At 40.3% G+C, this 23678-nt stretch overlaps 1 protein-coding gene across 1 annotated transcript; it reads left to right on the top strand.

The window, feature by feature from the left end:
• The first annotated feature begins 2455 nt into the window (after positions 1-2455).
• Positions 2456-18754, top strand: alx4a (ALX homeobox 4a). The gene is made up of 4 exons (XM_034529146.1): positions 2456-2811; positions 7227-7241; positions 17150-17258; positions 18434-18754. Exons 1-4 carry the CDS (start codon positions 2456-2458, stop codon positions 18752-18754), a joined length of 801 nt encoding a protein of 266 aa, XP_034385037.1.
• The last annotated feature ends 4924 nt before the right edge of the window (positions 18755-23678 follow it).

Below are 23678 nucleotides of genomic sequence, written 5' to 3'. Positions count from 1 at the left end.
TGACACTCTGGTGCCTGCATGGTGGTGAAGGTGCTGAACATGACAAACTATTGATTTACATTTTAGAAATCACAAGAGTACATTTCACTCAATCTGTGTAAACATTATTACGTTCCAAAATCATTACCTAACATTAGCTCGTTGCTAAGAATAGCATAGGCAGAAGTATTCTGTTTCAGTAGGTTGAAAACTCAGCTAAGTAATCATTATGTCTGGTTCACTGCATGAATCATGCTGCTGACATACGGAGAGAGAGTTCAACGTAATGTGATATTGGTTTGACTAGATGAAACTTAAAGTGCTGTAAAGCCATATCTTTCCCCGTGTGAGCCAGATACTCAACATGGACACCTTTCAGCCTGACGGACTTCATTTAAAAAACAATCATTTGATGGAGCAGATTTCCTCCTAAATTACCTTCACACGAGAGCTTATATGTGTGCACGTGTCAACCATGTGTGCATGATGGTATGAATATGTTTGTAGAAGTATGTGCAGACTGTGTATAGTTTCTAGCTGCAGACATGAACTGACCAAACGATAAGGCAAAGAAGAAGGTCACACCTGCACACCTGCATCAGAAGATGGACCAAACAGAGTAATGGGTAAAAAGATAAATAAAAAGATAGATTTCTTTGTGAGCAATATATTTGTTTATTTTAAACATTTAATTAAGAAGGTTGGAAATATACAGTAGGCAGTATTTCTTTTAAGCAAACATTTTGGTGCATACATTTAGCATTGATTCCACTATTTTAGCTTGTGAAAAAAAACCCTGTAAATTTAATGTTACACAGCTCACATGTAGCAGCACACAAGCTTTAATGCTTTAATGGAAATTACAAATATAAAATTGGTATTCGGAGAAACTGCCACATTGGGAATTAAATCTCTTAAAAATGATCTGGCTCTGAGGGACAAATAAACACTATATTGTGAGCGTAGGTTTTTATGGCATCCTTATGTGTACTGTATGTTTTTCTTAATTCACTAACATGACAAAGAACAGATCAAACATAACACATTTGTCGTATTTAAATACATTGTATTGTCTTAAAACATATTATATTACTCTAAAGGCATGTTAAGATAAGAACGTGTGGATCATGTAGAAAGTTGAGTTTTTACAGAGGTTAATGTATAAATCATATCAGTGGTTGGGGGTAAGGTAACCAGCAAAAAATTAAACACAAAAGTGTCATTTGTGTACACGTGAAAATTGTAAAAAATGTATTCCAATATTGTCAAGCCAAAAGCACACAGTGACGGTAAAGAACGAATAGTCACATGATGTCATGTATTTAGAACTTCAAGTAATTTCAGTATCAATCACTGCCATTGTTATTGTCGACGGTTATTAAATAGCCTGTTGTTGCCCACGAAGGATACCTTGATGTTCCGGTAGGCGCTTCACGCGACGATCAGACAATAAACGACTGACATGCATCGGGTGGCCTTATATGAAAACAGGATTTACAATTAACTCACTAGTCAATGAAGGCAACAGACGGCTCGCTGTGAAATAATATATATATATATATATATATATATATATCATATCATAAAGATTATATGTAAGGACGTTTGGATCTTGAATTATTTGCAGTAAGATTTCTCAAGAAAAAACGATAGATTAACTGTGGAATATAATGAGCCTGGACGCCAACGCTATTACTTTATTTGAGTAATCATACGCTATATTATTTTTATCCTAAAATGAAGAGAAATTTAAACACATTCATGGGTTCTTCAAATTTTATATCAAGATTTGTTATGGCTGAAATAATTATTAAGGATGCAAGTGACTATAATTCGTTCAAAGTGATAAATGAGGCATTCACAAGTTATTATAAACTTTAAAAAACTAAATACATTTTATTCAGAAGCCGCATATGGCTTGAACACAATCGGTCGAGTATGGATGATTTGCCCTTGATGAACCATCGCGAATGAAGCGTAAAATTGTGCCCTCTCCGCCCCAGTGCCATCTCTCATAGCCTATATTCATATCCAAATTGCTCGAATGTCATGTGTTAAGCCCCCGCCTCTATTTTACTATACTTTTTTTCTTTTTTTTCAGCTAATAAGCGACCTAACTCGGTCATGTCATCAGCACTTGGGAGAGGTCTTGAGGCCAGGTCCCATCCTCTGAGGAAAGAAGGGTTTGTGTAGCTCTGCTCAAACCTGAGGGGGAGTTTGGAGTGTTTGGTCAACGACAGTGGTTCCTGGAAAAGATCTGAATCGTTGTATAACCAAACCCAGCTGCGGTCTGGTGTGCGCTGCAGTCTCTGCGTGCATGTGTGTGTGTGTGTGTGTGTGTGTTTGTGTGTAGGTTCATCTGTCTGTATGAAGTAGAGGGAGAGGTGGGGGTATCTGCACTTCCCTCTCCAAGAGAGAGAGAGAGAGAGAGAGAGAGAAGTTTGGTCTTTTTCTTCCCTTCACTGTTTTTTTAGGCATGAACGCCGAGACCTGCGTTTCATACAGCGATATGACATCCATGGATTCATATTATAGCCCCTCTGCAGTGCAAGGTAGGGATCACCAAACGGACCACTTTAGGACATTTCCAGCCACTGACACCAAATACAGCCCCACAGCCTTCCTGCCCAACAAAGGTCAGGCTTACGGAGAAAAGTCCCGGAGCCCCTTCCAGCAGGAGTGCCAGTCATTGGATGCCGCCACAGCTGGGCAAGGCACTTTCAGCAAATACCACCTCTTCATGCAGAGGTCTTCTTGCAAAACAACCCCCGAGGAGGGCAAACTGCACCAAGACAGTGGGCACAACGGAGCTCTCATCTCCTGCTATGGTGAGTGGAAAAACAAACTTTAAGATGGTTGAGTTACAGGAGTCCACTTGGCCAGGTGAGGCATCCCAACACAACGCGTTGGGAAGCGAGGGTTTCATCTGAAAAGAGCGTAATTGTCACAAAATATGGAGCATAAGTTCAGCGACATGTCAAGAGGTTTTCTCCGAGCAGTTGAATTAGGTATACTGTACCTGTGCAGATAATTGTAACATCATCTATCATTGCGCCATTTGTTCCGACAAAACCCGCCGATATAGTCCATAAAGTGATTTCGAAATTTAAATCGCAATTTATGAAACATAAACTTCCCATTATGGTCCCGTGCACAAACTTTTTTTTTCATCCTCAATTGTCTCTTCTGATTCACGAGTAAAAAAACAAACAATTTCATCGGGTTTGGTGCAAAATACACAAACCTTTGTTTGGTTTTCCTCTTCTTGTCTCCCGTGAGGACTCCTTCGTTCTCTCCAGCTGCAGCACGCGGGACATTAACTCGTAATAAAAGCGCCCAGCAGTTATGAGCGTAACACAGTTATGAGGACACTCTTCCCGACCATCAAATTGTCTCTTTGGCCATCAAAATTAAATTAGAGCGCCTTTAATGCGATAATCTGCATTACAATCCTTAATATTGGAGATGAGTCTGACAATTGAATTAACAGGTTTTCAGATGGCACCAATAGTGAGCTCCAAACTGATAATATTTTCAAGTCGTTGCTCTGCCTGATTGGCTCCAATTAGATTTAATTGCGCGGGGACTCTACTGTAATGGGTGAATGATGAGGGTGTAAATAAAACTTTGACCCTCGTTAGGCAAGCGGCCACTTTGAAGCAGCATTCATTCCTGTTTATTTTCCCCACCACATAACTATTTCCCCACAACCGGAAACACGCATTATACCATAAAGCAAACTGTAATGTTAAGAATCAAAAACAGACGTCAAACGCTTTTGGTAAATTAAAACGTGGAAACACTGATTCGATTGGTTTGTCCACAACCACATCTCTACTGCTCATAAAGGACATACACACACACACACACACACACACGCACACACACGCACACACACACACACACACACACACAAACACATATATATGAGAGCATGATAGTAAATGTAGGTCTTGAACATTGGCCCACAACTTGAAAATAATTAAGTGACAGAAATGAAGAAAAACACATAGTAAAGAAACTAAAGACCCCCCCCCCCCCTTACTCGAGCTGCTAATGCTGCAGAGAAACATGCCTCATCAACGCGTCAAAGCTTTTATTTATTAAATTCTACAAAACGCAATCATGTCAAATCTTTCTTCTTTACACTTTGTTAAAAAGAGACGCTCTGAACTTTTAATTTTGAGTTTATAGGCAATACAAACATTATGTCTTTCTGAATAAAGCCACACAAGTTGAAAGTATCTTCCTCACACTCGTCCTCGCATATGTGTCTGATTTACATGTGGAAATAATCCACTGATGAGTATTGTTGTGAATGGATCAACGAATTGTTCTGTTCAAAATATAGTTTTAGGCCCCCAAACAATTTGTACAAACGATATATGCAGTAAATGCGAGGCCATTTTATATTATTTGCAATAATAATAATAATGATAATACCATTAATAATAATGGAAGGCCAACATCCTTTACTCGTCGCTTTTACGCAGGAAGTCATCACTCTTTTTTTCTTCGACTTACTCGAGTTGCTTGTCCATCAGTATTACATTGAACCCTTTAGAGCATTCGTTTCAGGAGGTTTTGACAGTTTTGGGAAATCGGCCAGCAAAAATAGCCTTTACATCTTCAAAATGTCAGAGATCAATCTTTTCAAAAGTTAGTCTTTTTTTATAATGGCTGTTACGTTTTATTACCTATTAACCTTGACACATCCGGTAAATCAAGACGAAATAAAATCGTTATATTGAGTTGTAAATAAACCGCAGATTGGCTGTGAGTAAACTGCTCTTCTAGTCCAAACCATGAAGAAAGACAGTGGCAAACGAATTTATATCCCAAAAAACATCTTTCCAATTTCTACAATGTTTATAGAATTTGTATGACTATTATCATAATGTTACGCCATCAGATCCTGTCAGCAGCAGATGCGCGCGCGGAGGGGCGAGTTAGTTACACACCATAACGTTTTGTTCTTGCTTGTTTTTCTTTTTCTTCCCTTTAGACTTTTAAAGTACAACTATAGCCCATCGCAGGTTTACAGGCGATCTTCTTTTTACAACACGGAGACTTAAATATAATCACCGGATTCATGGCAGGAAAAAACATCCCTGCGCTTATAGACAAGAAGAGCTCTGGCATTAATGCGACTCAGATGTCCAACTGCTCTGTTTGCCTTTATTTCCTGCTCACATGGTGCAGTGACTTGGCCCTCAGAGGCAAATCTCCTTTAACTCTTCAGACTTTGAACAGGAGAGTTGTTATACTTATAAATTCATGTTTTTATCATCTTATCTCACATAGCTACATCATTTTAAAGATGTAAACGCAAAGATAGCTAGATTTTTACTTCTTCAAAGGACTAGATAGTGTCTCTCACAGACTGCAAATAGTTAACCCATCTTTTTACTGACTTCTACACCACTAACTCTACATAAATTGAAGGCAGCAGTAAGATATATAGCAGAGGAGAAAAAGGATAAATGGTTCCTGATGTGTTTATTGGAAAATGCTGGTGTATTTTAGTCCCCGAGTCATTTCTTTAATCAAACCTGTATTTTACACAATGGCATGGTAGTTTCAAGTTTCAGAAAATGACTTTGTTGTTATAATTTGTGGCTTGATTCGTTGAGTAAAAGGTGATATGATGATTGCTCTCAGGGCAGCCTGAAGCTGTGATGAAGACATTGTTGACCGATGAAAAGCAGCATAGCATAATAAACATTTGCACACATTAGAGTCACTAACACAGTTACATTGTCTCAACACATTGACATTCTTGTTGTTACTTGAAAACAACAAGCAGCTGGAGGTCCGACTGAGCCGACAGCATCCGATGAAAGAAACTGCCGGAAAAAGTGTGTGAAGATTTAAAAATTACTTGGTGTCTTACAACAGCAGTAGAGGTACATCCCAAAAGTACAAAATATAAATATACAGTGGTAGAAGAAGTACTCATCATTCTTTAAAAGTAACAATACAACAATGTAGAATTACTTTATTACAAGTAAAATACAGAATTATTGTGAGAAAAATGCTCTTAAAGAATCAAAAGGTAAACAAGTCATTATGCAGAGTATTCGTATATTATCGGCATTATCAGCATTTCAATGTTAATACAATACTTGGTTTATTTGATAACCCCACAAAAAATCTTTTATAAAGTGATTATAAATAAATGGAGAGAAATAAAAGTACAATATTTATCTCTAAAATGTGGACGATTTAAGCCGCATTAAAATGGAAATACTTTAGTAAAGTAAATGCGTCAAACATATACTCGAGTCAAACATATACTCAAGTCAAACATATACTCAAGTCAAACATATACTCAAGTCAAACATATATATTCAAGTCAAACATTGTTTTTAGGTGTGTAAAATACCATGCTGGTCACCAACAAATGAAACTTTTACTGCAGATTGAGAAAGCAGGGCTCTGGAGTCAGTTTCTTCATAGTCTTTGTGATCCTCCAGAGACAACACACTTCTTCTTTTGATGTGTCCGTGCTGTCCCTCGGTGTCTCCGGGTGCTGACCTCTAGCTCGGCTTTCCTGCCCTCGTCTGTTTGGAGAGAAGGACAAGTTTCACTGCTCACACACAGCAAAGAAAATCCATTCGAAACCCCCATTTGCAACCCTGTGGTGTCAAAGTCGAGGGCATTGCAACATTTGGGGTCCGGTTTTACATGATACACATTTAACTACACCAATAAGACAAAGGATGTTACTTTGATGTTTCATGTTGAATTGTAGGCCTAATTATGGTGGGATCGTGCCTTTTATTGCTTATATGTGTTTTACAGCCAGGGATTTCTCACAGTAATGGCATCTTTGCACCAATAACACTCCGACTTAAACCGTCATTTATTTTGGGCAAAGCGAGAATACCATCCGGTTCTGCTGCCCTGCAAGTTAAACATGTCATGACATTTATATCCCCCCGGACCAACACTCAGATGTGATTGTACTTCGATCTCCTGCCTTTTTGTTCCCTCACCATCTTCACCCTCGCACAACCATTTTAGCCTCTCGTAATGGCCGTCTGCGTAGAGCAGGGAGTAATGGGAACCAGCCATGCGGCCCAGACAACTGTGGCACACTTCAGCAAGTCAATGACATGAGTGGAGGTGACAAGGACTCAGGATCATTTTACCATTTAGCTTTAATTTTGGCAGAGCAATTTACATTAGGCTCAGTTTGCATGTCCGAGTGAGAGCAGCAGGGCAGAAAGGCTCATGTGGTCCAGCGTCTCTTTGTCACCGCTTCATGTAAACTGAACACTTATACCGGACCAAGCGGGAAGGACGGCGTCATGGCTGCACATCACAGAGGGTCTTTTTTTTACCTGTCGTGTCGGTATCATAAGATTACTTTTCCCCTGCACTCACTAGACTTGAATTTCTCTTTAGAAAGGATCATTGTTTGTGTATTCTCAACATTAATGGCCGACCATTTTGTGGTATCCCCTTCTTGTGTATAGTCATGTAGCTTCAACAATGTTGCATCAAAAACTAGCATAAAGGTTTTTAGGGGAGAGGCACATTTATTAAATACTAAAGCTAATTGATATTTGAAACTGAATCTGATATATTTTTAATAGTTGAATACTTACGCCCTTGAGCACGTAGGATTTACAAATATATTTCAACTCTAGACAGATATAGTAGAAATAATACAATTATAGTGAACATTTTAGGGTATATATATATATTTAATATGCAGTTTAATTGCACTGGAAGGCCAACAAAATACACTTATGAGTTGTGTGTCTGTCTCAAAGACAACTTTACAAATCTACTGTATTTCCATGGGTCAAGTTTGGTGGATGTATATTCATCTTTTTACATTTTATTTTATTGAATAGTTATTTTTCTGCAGTTATAATATTGTTTTACTCTCAGTATTGTTGCATGGCACATTGTTCAGATTGATGTCTTTGGGTTTTTTGGAAGTTGAATCCTTGGTATAAAGGAAAAAGAGATTGTGCATGTTGCATGTGAGTTTCTCAGCAAAGTATCTCTTCCTTTTATGTGCATGCACACAATAATTGTACTCTAGCGAGTGTTCTCCACTCCGAGGGATTAATGTTCTCCTTCGATCAGAAAACAAAAAGACACGAGATGGAGGAAATTCTGTTTTGCTCCAAAGTCTGAGAGAAACATTTGGAAGACAGCAATTGGGCGGAAGAGGGGGAGAAAGCGAGGAAGACAAAGAGTGCGTGATTTATTAGTCGTATGCTTTCTGGAGGTTTTTTTTCACACTGTGAGTTTTGCACAGCGTGCAGAGCTGGCCCATCGCTCCACTCAGTCAGCGGCGTTGAATTTCAAAGTGAATTGCTACCTATCACATGCTCATAAAAGAAAACTTAGGACGATGCTGATGTTTGATGAGGTTCTTTCAGTGAGTCACATCCACATGGCCAACGTGTGTGTGTGTGTGTGTGTGTATGTGTGTTGTCCCAAAATGTTTTGATGAATGCACCTGACACCACACCGAGCAAGTATAGGGCCAAGCTATTCATAGTCGTGTTATTTGTACTTCCAAAAGAGATACGGGTGGATTTCAATAACAGAGGGTCAGAGAAACTGTGACTGCATCTTCAGCATTTTACTTCACGGAGTGTAACTTTTTGTATTCATTTTTTTTTTGTGCCAATGTTCAAAAGGATTTAAACGCAACATCAAAAATGAGATCTTCCCCAACTTTCTCGGTTGCCTATAACGGCCTGTGGACAGATTTCTACGTTACAGACTTTTTAGGGGGAAATCCAAAGGGTGTGACGTAATCGCTTAACCCCTTAGAGTTGGTCCCTTAACTTTATTCCTCTCCCCTCCATTGCCAACAGTGTTCAACATTACCTAACGTTAGCTTAGAAATGGAGTCTAACAAACTACCGGCGGCACCCATCGCGGCACGGAGTCCACACAGTCTTCTGTTTCCGCTGTGCACATATTTTAGCGGCGGCCCGTAGACCCGGCAAACCCACGTTATTCTAAATATGAATGCAATTTATTTTCCAGCATTCAATCCACATGAAGAGGTCGCTCGTAGTGATGAGCCTAAAGAAAATTATCACCTGAATCTGCAGCTCTTCGCGGCTTTACCGAGCTTTAACGTGAGTTTCAGGTCATTGTTAAGGTGTCTGGCCTCCAACTTTACTGTTTTTGTTTCACTCACACTGCTCTCATAATGTTGCTTTCTACCTTCTCAGCAGCAAACATCAGAAATACATAGTTAGTGACTAGCTGGTGAACATAGTGGAGCATTTAGCAGCTAGAGAGAGAGATATTTCTCTCAGGAATTGGTTGAGACCAGAAAACAGAGCTAAAAGAGAGTAAATATTGGACTCACGTTCCCCAGGTGGCCAGAAACGTGACTCTAAATAAATCATTATATTGTTCTGGATGAGTAAATAAGCAACTGTTGGCTAACAAGTTCACCATAGCAACTTAAAAAGTGAGGTTAGGCTAGTGTTGTGTTCTCAACTTGTTTCCGCTGCCGCCAAGTGGCCAAAAAAAAATCAGCTATTGTAGATTTAAATGAAAGTAGCAATGTTACATCAAAAGTCAAATTTACATATTTAGAAGCTTTTAGTTTCAAAAGTAAAAGCACTGGTTACAGTACAAGACAGAATGAACCCTGTCAGCGTTATATCATTATACATTATTTTCTAGGATTATTTTTCAATGATGCATTAATGTGTAAACAGCATTTTAATGAAGCAGGTTAGGATGAACCATTTAACTACTTTTTGTATGGCTAATTTAACCATGGAAGCATAACGTAGCATCAAAAGTATCTACTTTTTTTTCCTTTCAAGTACAGTAGTACTTGAGTAAACATAGTTATATTCCACCACTGATCTTCATTTGTTAAATGTTGTCCCTTTAAGGAGTCATAAATCAATTGTAAATTATATGTATCATATTCTTGCCTTGGCCTAATGGTCCAGACCACATATCATCAGAATCAGTGTCTCAGCCACCTCTTAAGGCAAAGTTTAAGATGTCCAAATCCTCATGTTCAAGCCCGATCCGTCAGTAAAACAAATCTAAGACACACAAATAAATACCTTGCTCACACGTTTCCTTCCCTCTGTTCTCTGTATTTAGTTAGACAAACTGTACTCTCTTTTCCTTTTCTATTTCTCCATCTCCTTTCGCTCTACTGTTTATGTTTGCCTCTGTTTCGGATACTTCTCTTTCAGTTTGAGCAACATGTTGTAAATCTCTCCCCGTCGCCGTGTGGTATGTAATTTATAGTGTTTCCTCTTAACACTGTGAGCTGACCTCAGTCATCCCAGTCGATAAAGAGGCAGTGAAGGTGCCCTGTCGCTTTACAGCCAGTTAAATTACACTTTGATGTTTCCCCCTCGCGTTCAACTGGGAATTAATAGCTGTCCACGCTGAATATCTGACCCACAAGAACATCATTTTAGCGCTGATGTCCACATAAGAAGAAGAAATCTATATATTAAACCAGTCCGTACATTGTAAAACTAAACTGGGCTGTGTGTGTGTGACTTACATGGGAACATGTAGACTTGTATACACACTCCTGTGTTGTTCTGTAGTCAGGTGGAAATATTCACGAGCTAAACACGTTACTGCACACCTTGTTATGAAGCATTTTCTGAGTATTTCATTTCTGCAGAACCACAGAGAGCTGCAACACAGGGGAGCGGAACAGATGCTGACTGTTGGCTCCATAGTGAAAATAGTCTGCTTGGGTTGGTTTGCTGGATCTCGGGACATATATGTGCCCAAGTACAGGTGTAATATGTTGCTTTCTATTGTGGAAGAAAAAGCCAATTGTACAACTCGTGCACATTGAGATGGCGGTTGTGATGCGCCGTATGTTTTTCATAGTCACTCCTTCCTGCCACAGAGATTATATCCTGACAGGCAGCGTTTGCAGTACGACTTTCCTATGTTCTTCATACATATGGTTTCCCCTGCAGGAGGGCCAACTGCTGTTCACCTTGTGCGCTGTTGGAGAGCCTCACAGCTACAGCAGATCGTAGGGATAACAAGCAGGAGATTGTCACAATATCCCGCTGGAGCCAAAAAAACATCAATGACATGCGATATAAACAATGGCCTTTGATCAGCCAGAGGCTTCGTGATTTCAAACAGCCTGACAGCTCTTGCCTTGTGGCGACAGTGGGCGCCAGCCAGGGAAAGATGATGAAATAACTAGAGAGTATTGATGCTGGGATAAAACACATTTGCTCCCTTCAAGCCCAACAGGATGACCCCCAGCGAGCAGAAACAGAGCCACCAAAACGTGTCTCCTTAACGCAACTCCGTTTCCAGCACTGGAGGGCGAACATCTCCGGAGCCACAGTTCTCGTTGCATCTTGCTGAGCGGAAACGCCTCACAGTTCTTCAAGGCGGAATCAGAGAAAATAAGATCCGTATGACAACTTTATTTGACAATGGGCTTCTGCAGCTGGCAACAATTGTTATATTTTTTTCATTGCCTTTTTATATATTATATGTTTGTGTATATTCTTATACAAAATATTATATAAAACAAATTTGCAAAGCGACAAATTATACTTTCCTGACAAAAATTAGTGCAGCAACTTAATATGACGCTGGCACACCTGGAAGGAAAGACAGTCTAAGGTGACATAGTGACAGTTAAATAAAATAAAAGCTCCCCAAAAATAAAGACAAAAACAAATATACACTTAAGAATAATAGCAACATGTTTGATAAAATGTATCCCCTGATTCATCTGTTACATGGACACCAATGTTGCTATAGTTTTAATCCTCATCTAATGGGGAAATCTGACCAATTTTTGACTTTTTCAAACATCTTTGTGTCAACATCTCGGTACTTTAATTCATAACTTATCCTACAAAGACAAAAACAGATGCATTTGAGATACACTTTGGTGCCCGTGTCTGTCAGAGAGAATCTATATGACAAGATATCCATTCACCTCACCTTGCAGCACATTACCAAACATGGCTAAGAGTTGCGGGTCACTGGGTTGTGCGAGATCTCCTGTGCTCACTGCGTGCACACACCTCCGGGTTCTTACCTGACAAATGGTTTGATGGGTAGAGACCTCGATCCTGAAAACAACTTCACCTCAGATGGTATTGAAGGAGCAGGTGGGTGCAGAGCTGTGAGTCACCACTAGACTGAGCCAGAGAGGGGGGGGGGGGGGGGGTTAAGAAGCTTACAACAATACACATTCAGCTTTTACATCTTCCTTGATGTGGATGTGTATTAATCCAAATATATGTGTCTTTGCTGTATAGTTCAGTGAAGGGCAGGGCAACAATGTGTTTGTGTTGAGGAGCTGATGGTGTTTGAGGAGGGTATGCAGTAAAAAAGCTGCAACTTTCTGTTAGTCTCAAATTATGGGCCATGGTGTCTCCAGCACCTCACAGAATGCTCTACGAACTACAACTGGGTCCTGAAAGCAGGCGGTGATCCAGGCCATCCATTACACAGCCAGAGACAGACAAACAGATTGACACACATACACAGCACCATGCGCCAGATTGCACAACTGTCACAGAATTTCCCTTACAAAGAACGAGAAATTCCTTTGTTCCACCCATCAGAGGCCATGTTTTTTATGCTGATCCTACAAATAAATCATACATATATGGCCAGAGGCAAGCAACTGAATATTAGAGTTGAGTAGAGGCTCAATAAAAATGGTTTAAATCTGTTTGTTTTCTGACGATAAGAACACAAATTAGCAATGTTTGTCACAGGTTGAAAATATATCTAATGTAGGACAAAACTCATTCCAGAAAGATAAAAGGATCTTGAAACTCTCAATATGAACAGCTTTCTCTGCATATGTCTTCTGTCTTATTCATCTGAAGAATCCGCACACATCACTTACATCAGTCGACTAAATTTAGAACATTATGCATTACATGCACATCATTATTTTCATCTTTAGTGAGAGGGTAACACATTCACAAAGATCTGACTCCATCTTTTCAATCATGCGTAAATGATTAAAACATGAACCTCTTCGAACCGTTTTCATCTCCTTCCCGTCTCTGCAGGTAAAGACAGTTCAGGTCTGCCAGACTCTGACTTGGCGCCGGACTCCGACCCACCTGGAATGGACACCAGTTACCTGGCTGTGAAGGATCAGTGCGTGAAGGCGGCCTCTGATAGGCCACCAGGCACAGACTTGTCAAGTCCTCTGGACAAGGGCGATGGCGGCGAAAGCAACAAGGGCAAGAAAAGGCGCAACCGCACAACCTTTACGAGCTATCAACTGGAAGAGCTGGAGAAGGTCTTCCAGAAGACGCACTATCCTGACGTTTACGCCAGGGAGCAGCTGGCACTGAGGACTGACCTGACTGAAGCCCGTGTGCAGGTAATGCAGGACACTCAATAACAGTGTTTTAGGTAATCTCACAAGCAGAAAAATAAATTGAGCATAAATTAAAAAAACAGCAACACAAACCAACAAACCGGAAGAAATCGATCCGATTTCAAACAGGATCTCAAAAGGTAATCATGGCAACCAGTCCTATCAATGAGTAAGAAAGAGCTCTTCGTCACAGCAGCACAGAGGAAGTTTGAACAACACAACCTCATGGATCCTTCAACATCTGCAGAGATAACGTCACTCACACAACATGAGAGATTTATCTGGTCATGTGGGAGTCATGGGGAAGAGAGTGGGGGAGTGGGAGCTAACAGAGGCCAGGGGGCCCATGGGGGTGAAGTTGGAGCTGCCTGGGCCTCATATGTGCAGTTTTAGGAGAGCAGACCTTTTTATCAACATACGAGGAGACTTGTTTGAATCTGCTGTGTGTGGATGGGACCGTCTCAGTGGCTTTATGCTTCGTGCTGTTTCGATACGATGTGAAGTCAGTTCTGCAGGTATCAGTCGAGCCCGATGCCTACAGGTTTACATACAATGACATTGGTAAACCGAGAAAGAGACCGCCCCCATTTCTGTTCATGTGTGTCAAGCATGTTGCGTGTTTACATGTGTGTGTGTGTGTGTGTGTGTGTGTGTGTGCGTGTGTGTGTGTGTGTGTGTGTGTGTGTGAGTGAGTGTGCACCACACACTACCAAAGCCCTTGGATTGTCTGTGTTTTTCTTTCATTAACTTCCTGTTCAGACAAGAATGTGTCCCTGCTGTGGTCTACAGGGTAGGTGTGAAACCGTTCCCATGAGATTTGAGCATTTTGTCAACTGGTATTTCAAGTCATATCAGATTTTTCAGATCAGATCACATATTTCAGTTTTTGCCAAAAAAACAAATGCAAAGATGTAATATTTTGGGAACACTTTTGTTGTGTGCCAGTAGCGTACGTGGGATGAGATAAGAGTTCTATTGAAAGCAATCTTTTACATGACACGCTGGAACAGAAATCAGAAAACCTCGGCAGTGAAACACAGGAAGTCTATTCAGCCGCAGGGTTATAACTCAACCCCGAGGCTCTGAAGGTATGCCGCTCTGCTCTGTGCTCATACTATCACAGACCCGGCTGCTTCAGAATGGATGCAGCTTTACAGTCCTCGGCTCTCCCAGCGGCCCTTTCAAACAGTCAAGTCAAAAAAGATAAAAGACACGAGATGCCAGAAAATTAACTATTTTAGTCATTCACAAGCAAACTGACTCACAGCTCTGGCATGTAAGAAATGTGAAGAGAAAAACATTTATTGCTCTGAAAAGTTTACTTTAATTTAAGAAATGTACACGCATTTTTGTTCAAATACAAAATGAAAAAATGCCATAAGTATGTGAATATAATTCTGAAGAGGACCGATATCACACCTCATTGTCTGATGGTTCTCTCACCAAACAACAAGGGACGCTCAGTTGAAAAACGTTAGGGTCTGGAGTTGTTTGCTTTTCAGTCTCAGTTTCAAAGGGAGAAACTACATTCAGATCAGTCATATGCGCTACAGATACATGGGAAGGTCAGGGGTCAAGGGTCGGGGTTTAAAAAACATCACATTTCTCAGATTTGCTATTCTGTTAGCCGAGAGAGCTCACAGAACCAAGATGGCATCTGACATGTGGAGTTCACCGGGAAAACACAGGTGTCCGTATGAGTTTATAGACCCAAATAGTTAGTGGAAGATGAAAAGGCAGGAAAACCTGATTTGAACGATTAGGAAGGAGATGTTCGTTCCCTCTGGTCACTTGCAGACATGCCAAAGGGGTCAATCATATTTTTCAGTTACTTTAGACATTTAACTAAAGAGAATGATGAATCATGACCAAGACCTGTAAAAAAAAAAAACTGAAAATATGCTTTAATATATTCGAAGTCAGGCTCCCAGAACTATTTCTCAGATTTAGGGATTTAAATAATTGATTCATCGATCACTCAACAGCATGAAAATTGGCTTCTATTTTGATAATAAATATCAAAAATAATTGCTATAAATAGTGAGGATTTGGGGATTTGAGAGACTTATATGAAGACATTAATAATACTTTATATTTTAAATCTTCTTTTGAAACAAAAAAAAATTGTTTCAAACATTACCAAAGAAAATCAAATTTGAATTGCATCATATATATCAATCGCTCCACTGTTGTCCTGCACTTTACCTTTACTTGACCAGGACAATGAGAAATTATGTGGATTCTGGGCAAAATAGAACTAACTTTTAATGAGCAACAAACACTGATCAGAGGTGTTTCCATGATATTATTAGTGCTTTGGGGGTGTTGGAAAACTGAAGCCAGGCTCAGCCTTGGATTTCATTTTACTTTGGTATGAAAGCTGACATGAGTGACAGCAGAGGCGGGTTATCAATCCTCTGAGCCGTTCTCTCACTTCAAAGTGTTTTTAGGCCCAAACTGCTCTCCTGCTGGGCCAGTTTGGCATTTCTCTGCTCTTTCTCTCTTGGGCTGTAACATAAATAAAGTCTCATTGAAAGTCCACCACCGCTACTTAAGCTGTCATGGTCTTTACCAATTACTGTCACAACGCAGTGTGTGCAACACACAAAATATGTTCTCCCTGTATAATAGCCAACAGATTTAAAGCAGGCAGTGGCAGATGAGAGCTTTGGTGATACCTTACATGCATATTTAATGTATAAAAATCACAGAGCAAAACTTATTTAGATAGAAACACAGGGATCTTGTCTGGGGTTGTGGATCCTGAGTGACAGTGCTGAAGAAGATGTATGAAATCATCAAGGAGAGAAGGATTATGTCCTCAAATCTGTGTGCTTCTTTAATTTAGAAGGAGACATCATCTCAAAGCCGGGAGCTTTCAGCCTCAGGAAATTAAAAAGGAAAATGCAAACAAACCCCAGTTATAATCCCATCTCACTTTTCAATTCCCCACATTGCCTCCTGAGAGTTATGAGCAAAGAGTGGATACATGAAATAAGAGAAATCCGCAAAATCATATCGAGGACTAGTCAGGAAGTAGAAGTTTTTCTGCCATAATCAGTCCAGTCACTTACTCAAGAGTTGTATAACATACTTGAACTTGTTCACATTTGAAGACAAGCACGTCAGGTTCAAAGCCCATCAGAGAGTTTGCAGATCTCTTCCACACACCCTGATGGTAATTCAAACACAATAATGTTTTTAATAAACAACAGTGTCATATTTAGATGTCAGAGATGATTATGGGAAACACAAGTCATGAGAAAAAGCTCTTGTTAGACAGCAAATAAGCAAAGGTGAGAGGGACGAGACCTGTTTTCATTTTGTTTTTAAGAAACCTCAGTGAAGTGGAGGTTGCAGCACACTGTTTACAAAGAGTCCATTTTCCCCTTTCTTCTTTTAAATTCTCCAGTGTCTTTTCTCCCTCAACTCCGCAGACTCACATCTATGTTACTTCCATTGCTTCTGAATTGTTTTTGCCTGCGAACAGTTCAGACTCAAGTTAGATGTGCTGCGGATATCATGGTGGATACTTATCTATGTTTTTGCATTGGATGATCTGAAAGGGTAACGTAGATTTGTATCGACAGAAAAGAATTTCCTTCAGATCAAGAGGAAACTTCCTGTTCAAGAAAGTATCTGGACAAGTCATTACACTCCTTTTTTGATTTCTAAACACAAACCTTTTCTAAGACTTGATAGACTTTTCCTAGATGAAAATAAAGATCCTGTGAAACACAAAACAATCCTGCCAGTTTTATGACATTCAGACATTTTCTTTCTGCAGGTGTGGTTTCAAAACCGAAGGGCCAAATGGAGGAAAAGGGAGCGTTTTGGTCAGATGCAGCAGGTCCGAACTCATTTCTCAACAGCTTACGAGTTGCCTCTTCTGACGCGTCCTGAGAACTACGCACAGGTACAGAATGAGTACTTCAATACAGGTTTGACATATTTTAGCCAATTTACTCAATATCACAGACATATTTCTCAAACCAAACATGATTTTACATTTTTACTTTGATTCCTGCCTTCCAACCTCAAAGTCATTACTACTTGAAGATCGGAAACTTGCTTCAATACATCAACACTGTAATAGCCCTCATTCTCTTTGTCAAAGACAGATAAATTAATCTTTTAATAATTTGACATTCTGGGAAATGTACTTATTCACTTTCTTGCTGAGAGTTAGGTGAGAAGTTTGATATCATTGTCAAGTGTGCACCCTAAATATGAAGGAAGAGCCAGCAGGGAGTTAGCTTAGCTTAGCATAAAGGCTGGAAACAGAGGGAAACAGCAAGCCTGGCTCTGTCCAAACGTAACAAAATCTTCCTATGATTGCCCCTGAAGCTAAGAAATGAACAAGTTATACCTCATGCAAAAACCAAAGAGTAAAAAGTAAATTAATGTTCTCTCTGAAGTTACGTAATGGAACTATTTTTTAGCCAGGCACAGCAATTCTCTGGAGCCACTCAATGTTCAGCAAGACAGCGAATAACCGTTCATATCCAAGCTATTCCAAAACATTCCCTCTGTTTTCCTATTGTTTGCAATTCCTGTTGGATTCTCCAACAACTTTGCTCACATGCAACGCTTAGTTTTTGAATGCAGCAATAAGGAAGGTTTTTCAAACCATTTCTGCTCACAACCATATCATCATAAAACAATAGCTAACTAGGACAAACACATAAAGGCAATTAAATATTGAATCTAAAGCAAGATTACCTTTTTTTCAAATGGAAATTATTAGCCTGAGAGGCAGGACATCAATCTAAAAATAGTTGTAATAGCCTGCAGTAATCTTTGTAGTTAACATGTGGGGTCAGTGGTTAGCAGGTCTGTCTTTCAATCAAGGGGTTGGTGGTTCAATCCCTGCCCTAGTCGATGTGTCCTTGAGCAAGACACTTAACCCTGAATTATTCCCTGTAGCTGTGTCTACAGTGTATTAATGTAACATGATAGTAAGTCGCTTTGGATAAAAATGTCAGCTAAATGACATGTAATGTAACATGCTAAACAGCAAGTGCATTGTGTCACAGTTGATGCCACAATTATGTCACTCTTTTACAATGTGGACTTCAACCAATATTTCAGATTCAGAACCCCTCTTGGATTGGTGGCAGCAGCGCAGCATCTCCTGTGCCGGGCTGCATTGTCCCCTGCGACACTGGGACCCCCTGTATGACACCTCACCCCCACTCTGCCAGCGGGATGTCTGATTTTCTGGGCATGCCGAGTCCCGTAGGTCATGTGGGACAGGCTCACATGGGCAACATGTTTGGAGGGCCTCCTGGCATGGCTACAGGCATCAACACGTACGATCTGAACATGGACCCTGACCGCAAGTCCTCCAGTATTGCCGCTTTGCGCATGAAGGCCAAAGAGCACAGTGCCGCCATTTCTTGGGCCACATGATGTGTTGATGTCGGCTGGATGGGGGACCCTGTTGACCCCTGAAATGTCTACACAAACCCAGCATGGTGAGAATGGGGCACTATAATCCAAATCTAAAAGCAACAGTGACTACCTTCATAAATGTTGCAATAAAATAATTATCCAAATACACGGACGGGTGAAGATTACTCTTAGTAGATTACTACTAAGTGGCGAGGCACTGCCATGTTTCTCAACGCCTCTGGTGGGAGAAAGCAACCACAGTGTGTGAGTGAGCTTTGCGGAGAGCTTGGTGGGAGGTGATGCTGTACTGTCTAACAGGAGTTGCAGTTTAGTTCAGATGATAGGCAAAGGAACATGTTAGGAAAATTATTTCAAACAAATCCATGCACTTATTTGCTAAAATACAGGAAATTGTGTTTGTACAGTCCTTTCAGCGTCATTGTAGTTCTCTGTTCAGGTGCTGTTTTATTCTTACCCTATTATTTAAATTTTGAGTGTTATTGTTTTGTTTTTTTCCTCCAGTCATTTTGTTACTGGTTTTGTTTTGACAAATAGTTCAGCAAGCATCCTTAAAAAAACTGAAATTATAATTTTGTTGTTATATGATATGTTCATATTATTCTAAGGCAATTTTTATCAGCATGCAGAAGTGTGTAACTTCAGTCACACTGTTGTTATGATAGTGCCAAAGAAAACTGTTTATATCCAGCATATCTGTCACATTATTAAGCTTCTCAGATCCAATGCAAACATTTCAGTTACTAAAAGAGTTACATTTAAAAGTCAAAGAGTTGAAATGTGGTTTGTTTTGGTGTGGTCAGGGTGAGAGATCCACCTGCTGCACTGACTCAGCCCGCTGATGGCCAGATAGAGGGAGGGATGGAGGAGGAAGTTGTGGGTGGGAGTATGAGAGGGGCACAGCAGGCCTGCTGCTCTCAGGGCCGGAGAGCCTGGGAGCAGCAGCCTCTAAACAGAACCCGCTCTGTTTTCAGGAGGATGAACTGCAAGTGAACATGACTGGGCCCAGTTGCATTTCCAGTCTGAGGAGTTTCAGAGAGAGAAGTGCCTACTAGTCAGTCATTCTGCCAGAAATAACACCAAACCCAGCAGCAGCCACCTTTGAAACAGAGGAGGCTGGTGGAGATTACACAGAGTGTGTTGACACTTTTAAACACTGAAAGGATGTCAGTGTTCAACAGCCTTGTCTGGACTTCAAGACAACACTGTGTTTGGCTGTCATGGCCGACCGGTAAAAGGTCATGAAGCAGCTCTGGCATAAGCGTTATTGCATTTTTCTGTCATTATTTCTGTTGAATCCCAAAAAAGGAAGCTATCCACCAGATTGTTGCAGAGTAAACTTTATTGTTTTCAATAAGATGTTGACGATGTCTTAGTTGGACGCTGCAGCTTGGACGACTTGGCACATGCTTGATTATTAAATATCAGCTTCATCATCCATCTTCAGACACCCTGAACTCTATTTATAACACAAGAAAACAGGCTCATGTAGCAAGTTAGACCACCACAGTAAGAGTCAAGGGGATTTCTATGGAAATGACGTTACAGCTGCCTGAGGTATAGACTCATCATCAACCAGGCAGTGGGCAACTAAACCCAGGCCCCAAATTCCCAGATTAACTCTGTTGTCGTTTTGGTAATTTGATTCATTGCACATTTGCAGATGTTGCACTGCTAAATGAAATAACAATTGGATCCTGCATTAGGATGTACTCTTGTGGCCTTATTTTGTAAAGGAGCCGTGTGTCCAGCTCTAAAATCTTAATTATCTTAATTTATATTGTGCTAACATGGTGTATAATCCTACATGTTGAATCAAACAGCTGTACAATAAACTAAATGACACAGAGAGAAAACATGGGATCAGCTGATATTCCAGTATAGGTGTACTGGTCGGCTGCTCTACAGTGAGCTGTGTGCACACTGTCCTTTTGGGGAACTTGGGAGGCAACATGGCTCATGTCAACCCCAAAGTTAGTTCGTCAAACGTGTTGTACAGTTGCAGAAGATGCAATGATAGATATGATGTCAGATAGTGTCCCAAAGTTTCAGTACAAACAGGAAGATATTGTGTGAAGTTTGAGCCCAACCTCATTCGTTATTTGGCATGAAATGTGAGCGGGACCCGTTATAGTAAAACCAGTAAGGTGTAAAGGCCGGAGCCACGTCAGGTATCGTGTTCCCTGTCTCCACTCTGGTTACAGGCTTCACTCCGTTTACTCCTATCTAGGCCTGGAACAATATGTCTGTTTGTTTGTGTCTCCCTGTGGAAAGAGAAGAGGAGGGGGCCAGCCGGAAGATGAGACCCATTTATCTGAGCCCACATCACATCCATATCCTCATATTGTTCAAAAACTAAACCTTGCTTTTTCTCTTCTAACTGCTTCCTCCAGTGACAGAAAATAGCAAAGTTCTCTCTTTGTTTGCAAGGCCGGATTTAAGCGGAACAAATGGTTTCAAACAAACCTCAGACCTTGTTCTGTCGTACACCCTCAGGCGGAGCAACCATTGCTAATGCTCTAAACTGAACCACACTCACTATCCTACTGGCCATGTAAGAGAAGTGGGGTGCTGGCTATGATGTCATCAGAGCAGGTCACCCGAGAGTCCTTCAAATTACAACCAGTTCTACTCTGCGACCCAATTCCAAGGCACATGCATAATCCTGACTATAGAGTACATATCTCTGACTTAAACTGAGAGGGTCTCCTTGCAAATGTGGACATGGGGCCCCCAGTGCTCTCGCTGTGGGGTTGGACGGAGGGCGAGCCGTGAGGGCGTCTGCTGTGTTCCGGTGGTTCTGGGAAAAGGACAGTGCACACAGCTGCGCTCAGGGGGTAAATGTAAAACAAACATGCCTCACACATGCTTCCCCCTCAGCTGTTATGGCTCTGCTTTCAAAGATGCCCCCCCCCTCCTTAATACACACAGCTCTGTGCCTCTCCCTCTGCTCACTTTCCCAATGTCCACTGGCTCAAAGCTGCAGCCCCCATCCGCAGAGTCCGAGGCACAGCCGCACGGTCAACCCAGGAGGGCTTTTTAATTAACACTGAGCCATGTGGAGGCTGTGCAGCGCAGGATTGTGTGTCAGGACAGATGGGGCCGTCTGTCTTCTAGTTGGTTTAATGTCCACTGTTCCTCTGCACAGTGCACAGACATACTCGCATTAGGTAGCTCAGGTTTACACAATACACACACACACACACACAGATACTCTCTATTCTGTGTCATTAAGCTGCATTACTCTCAGACTGAAACATCTCCAGTGAGATCTTCCCCCAATAGGACCTGCAGACACCTAAGGACAACATTACATTACACAAAGTAAAAAGAATCTCCTCCTGTATGCTGCGTAACTCTATCTCCGAGTGAGGAAGTCATCATCCACTTCCTCATTTTCTAATACTACTGAAGTCAGGCAATCAGTATTGAGTACATATATGATAAATAAGCGTGCTGTTGTGAGCATGTACATTTTTCGTGCATGCAAAATGGATTGAAGTGTTAAAAGACTCTTGGAAACGTTACGAATTAGATGTTATGTTTTATTTTGTGAGACAGTGATAAAATTGTATTTCCAGAGTTGTGTTTGAAATTTTTTTTCTTTTCTTTTCTTGATATGCAATTCCTCTGAATTTCAATTTGGGTTTTTGTGGCTTTAAGCTGTCTTTTGAAATGTGTATGAATGTACTCATGCTTGTGTTACATTGTGTGTGTAATTAAAGTACAATAAGTTATTGCACTTGTATTCAGAATTTGTATTTGTTATTTAAATGTAGCACATCCTTGACACGGTAAAGAAAACTGCAAAACACATTACAGCACTTTAAAGTTGTAAATGTAAAGATTACAAACTAGTCACAGTTTATTTACTGTTTTTTTGGTGTATGTGAAGGACACAAGCAGACAGGAAGTAAACATGGGCTCAAGCAGTTGCCTCGCAGGTAGAAGGTAATGGTGCTTCCCTCTAGCAGTTAAACACAAAACAATGAATCTGCATCATCTTATTGCAATGCAAAAATATTGTGTCACCCTTTAGTCCCATTACGAAATCACCACACATTTCTGTCCCTTTGAAGAGACACAAGTCCTGAAATGAGATCGCACAAACCCGCCAGATTATCCCGAGTATGACACTAATTGAAGTTGACAAAAATACGAACTGCGCCCTTTTGAACTGCTGACATTGAACAGGGTGGATTAGACCGCGTATATTAACAACAGGTGACGAGCTGGAAAGGAACAGTGCAGCGTCCGTGTCACGGAAGATCTGCTCCGAACGGTCACAGATAGACATAAAAAGGAAAGAAAATGTCTTCCTACTTCTTCCCAACTCACACACACGTCGATTGAAAAGGACCATTAATATTGTGAGACATATTAGTGTGGTCTTTACTTATGTATTAAAAAGTAATATATACACACACACACACTTAGATACACAAAAGCGGTCAAACAATTTCACTGACGTATGAAAATAATAATAAAAAAGGCAAATAAAACCATCAAAGGGCAAGTTTAACATCGTAAAAACTGCATTTCAATGTTAAGGAATAATGGAAAAATTAAAACAAAGAGGTTTATACAAATTGTTTTGAAAAGTGTGGATTTGGTAATTGTCTAGTATTATACAGTACATTTCTGTGGTCAGCATCAGTCTTTTGAAGCCATTAGTTAATTTTTCTAAATGTTATATTTACAGTTCCAGCTTCGCAACCCGATTACATACGGGTTGCGAACACACACACATATACATATATATACACACATACGTATATATATATATATATATATATATATATATATATATATATATATATATATATATATATACATATACACACACACACATATATATATATATATATATATATATATATATATATATATATATATATATGTGTATATATGTATGTATGTATGT

The sequence above is a fragment of the Cyclopterus lumpus genome, chromosome 3 (genome assembly GCF_009769545.1).
Source record: "Cyclopterus lumpus isolate fCycLum1 chromosome 3, fCycLum1.pri, whole genome shotgun sequence".
Taxonomy (NCBI): Eukaryota; Metazoa; Chordata; class Actinopteri; order Perciformes; family Cyclopteridae; genus Cyclopterus; species Cyclopterus lumpus.
The sequence above is the reverse complement of the archived record's forward strand: the minus strand, read 5'-3'. Positions and strand labels throughout refer to the sequence as shown.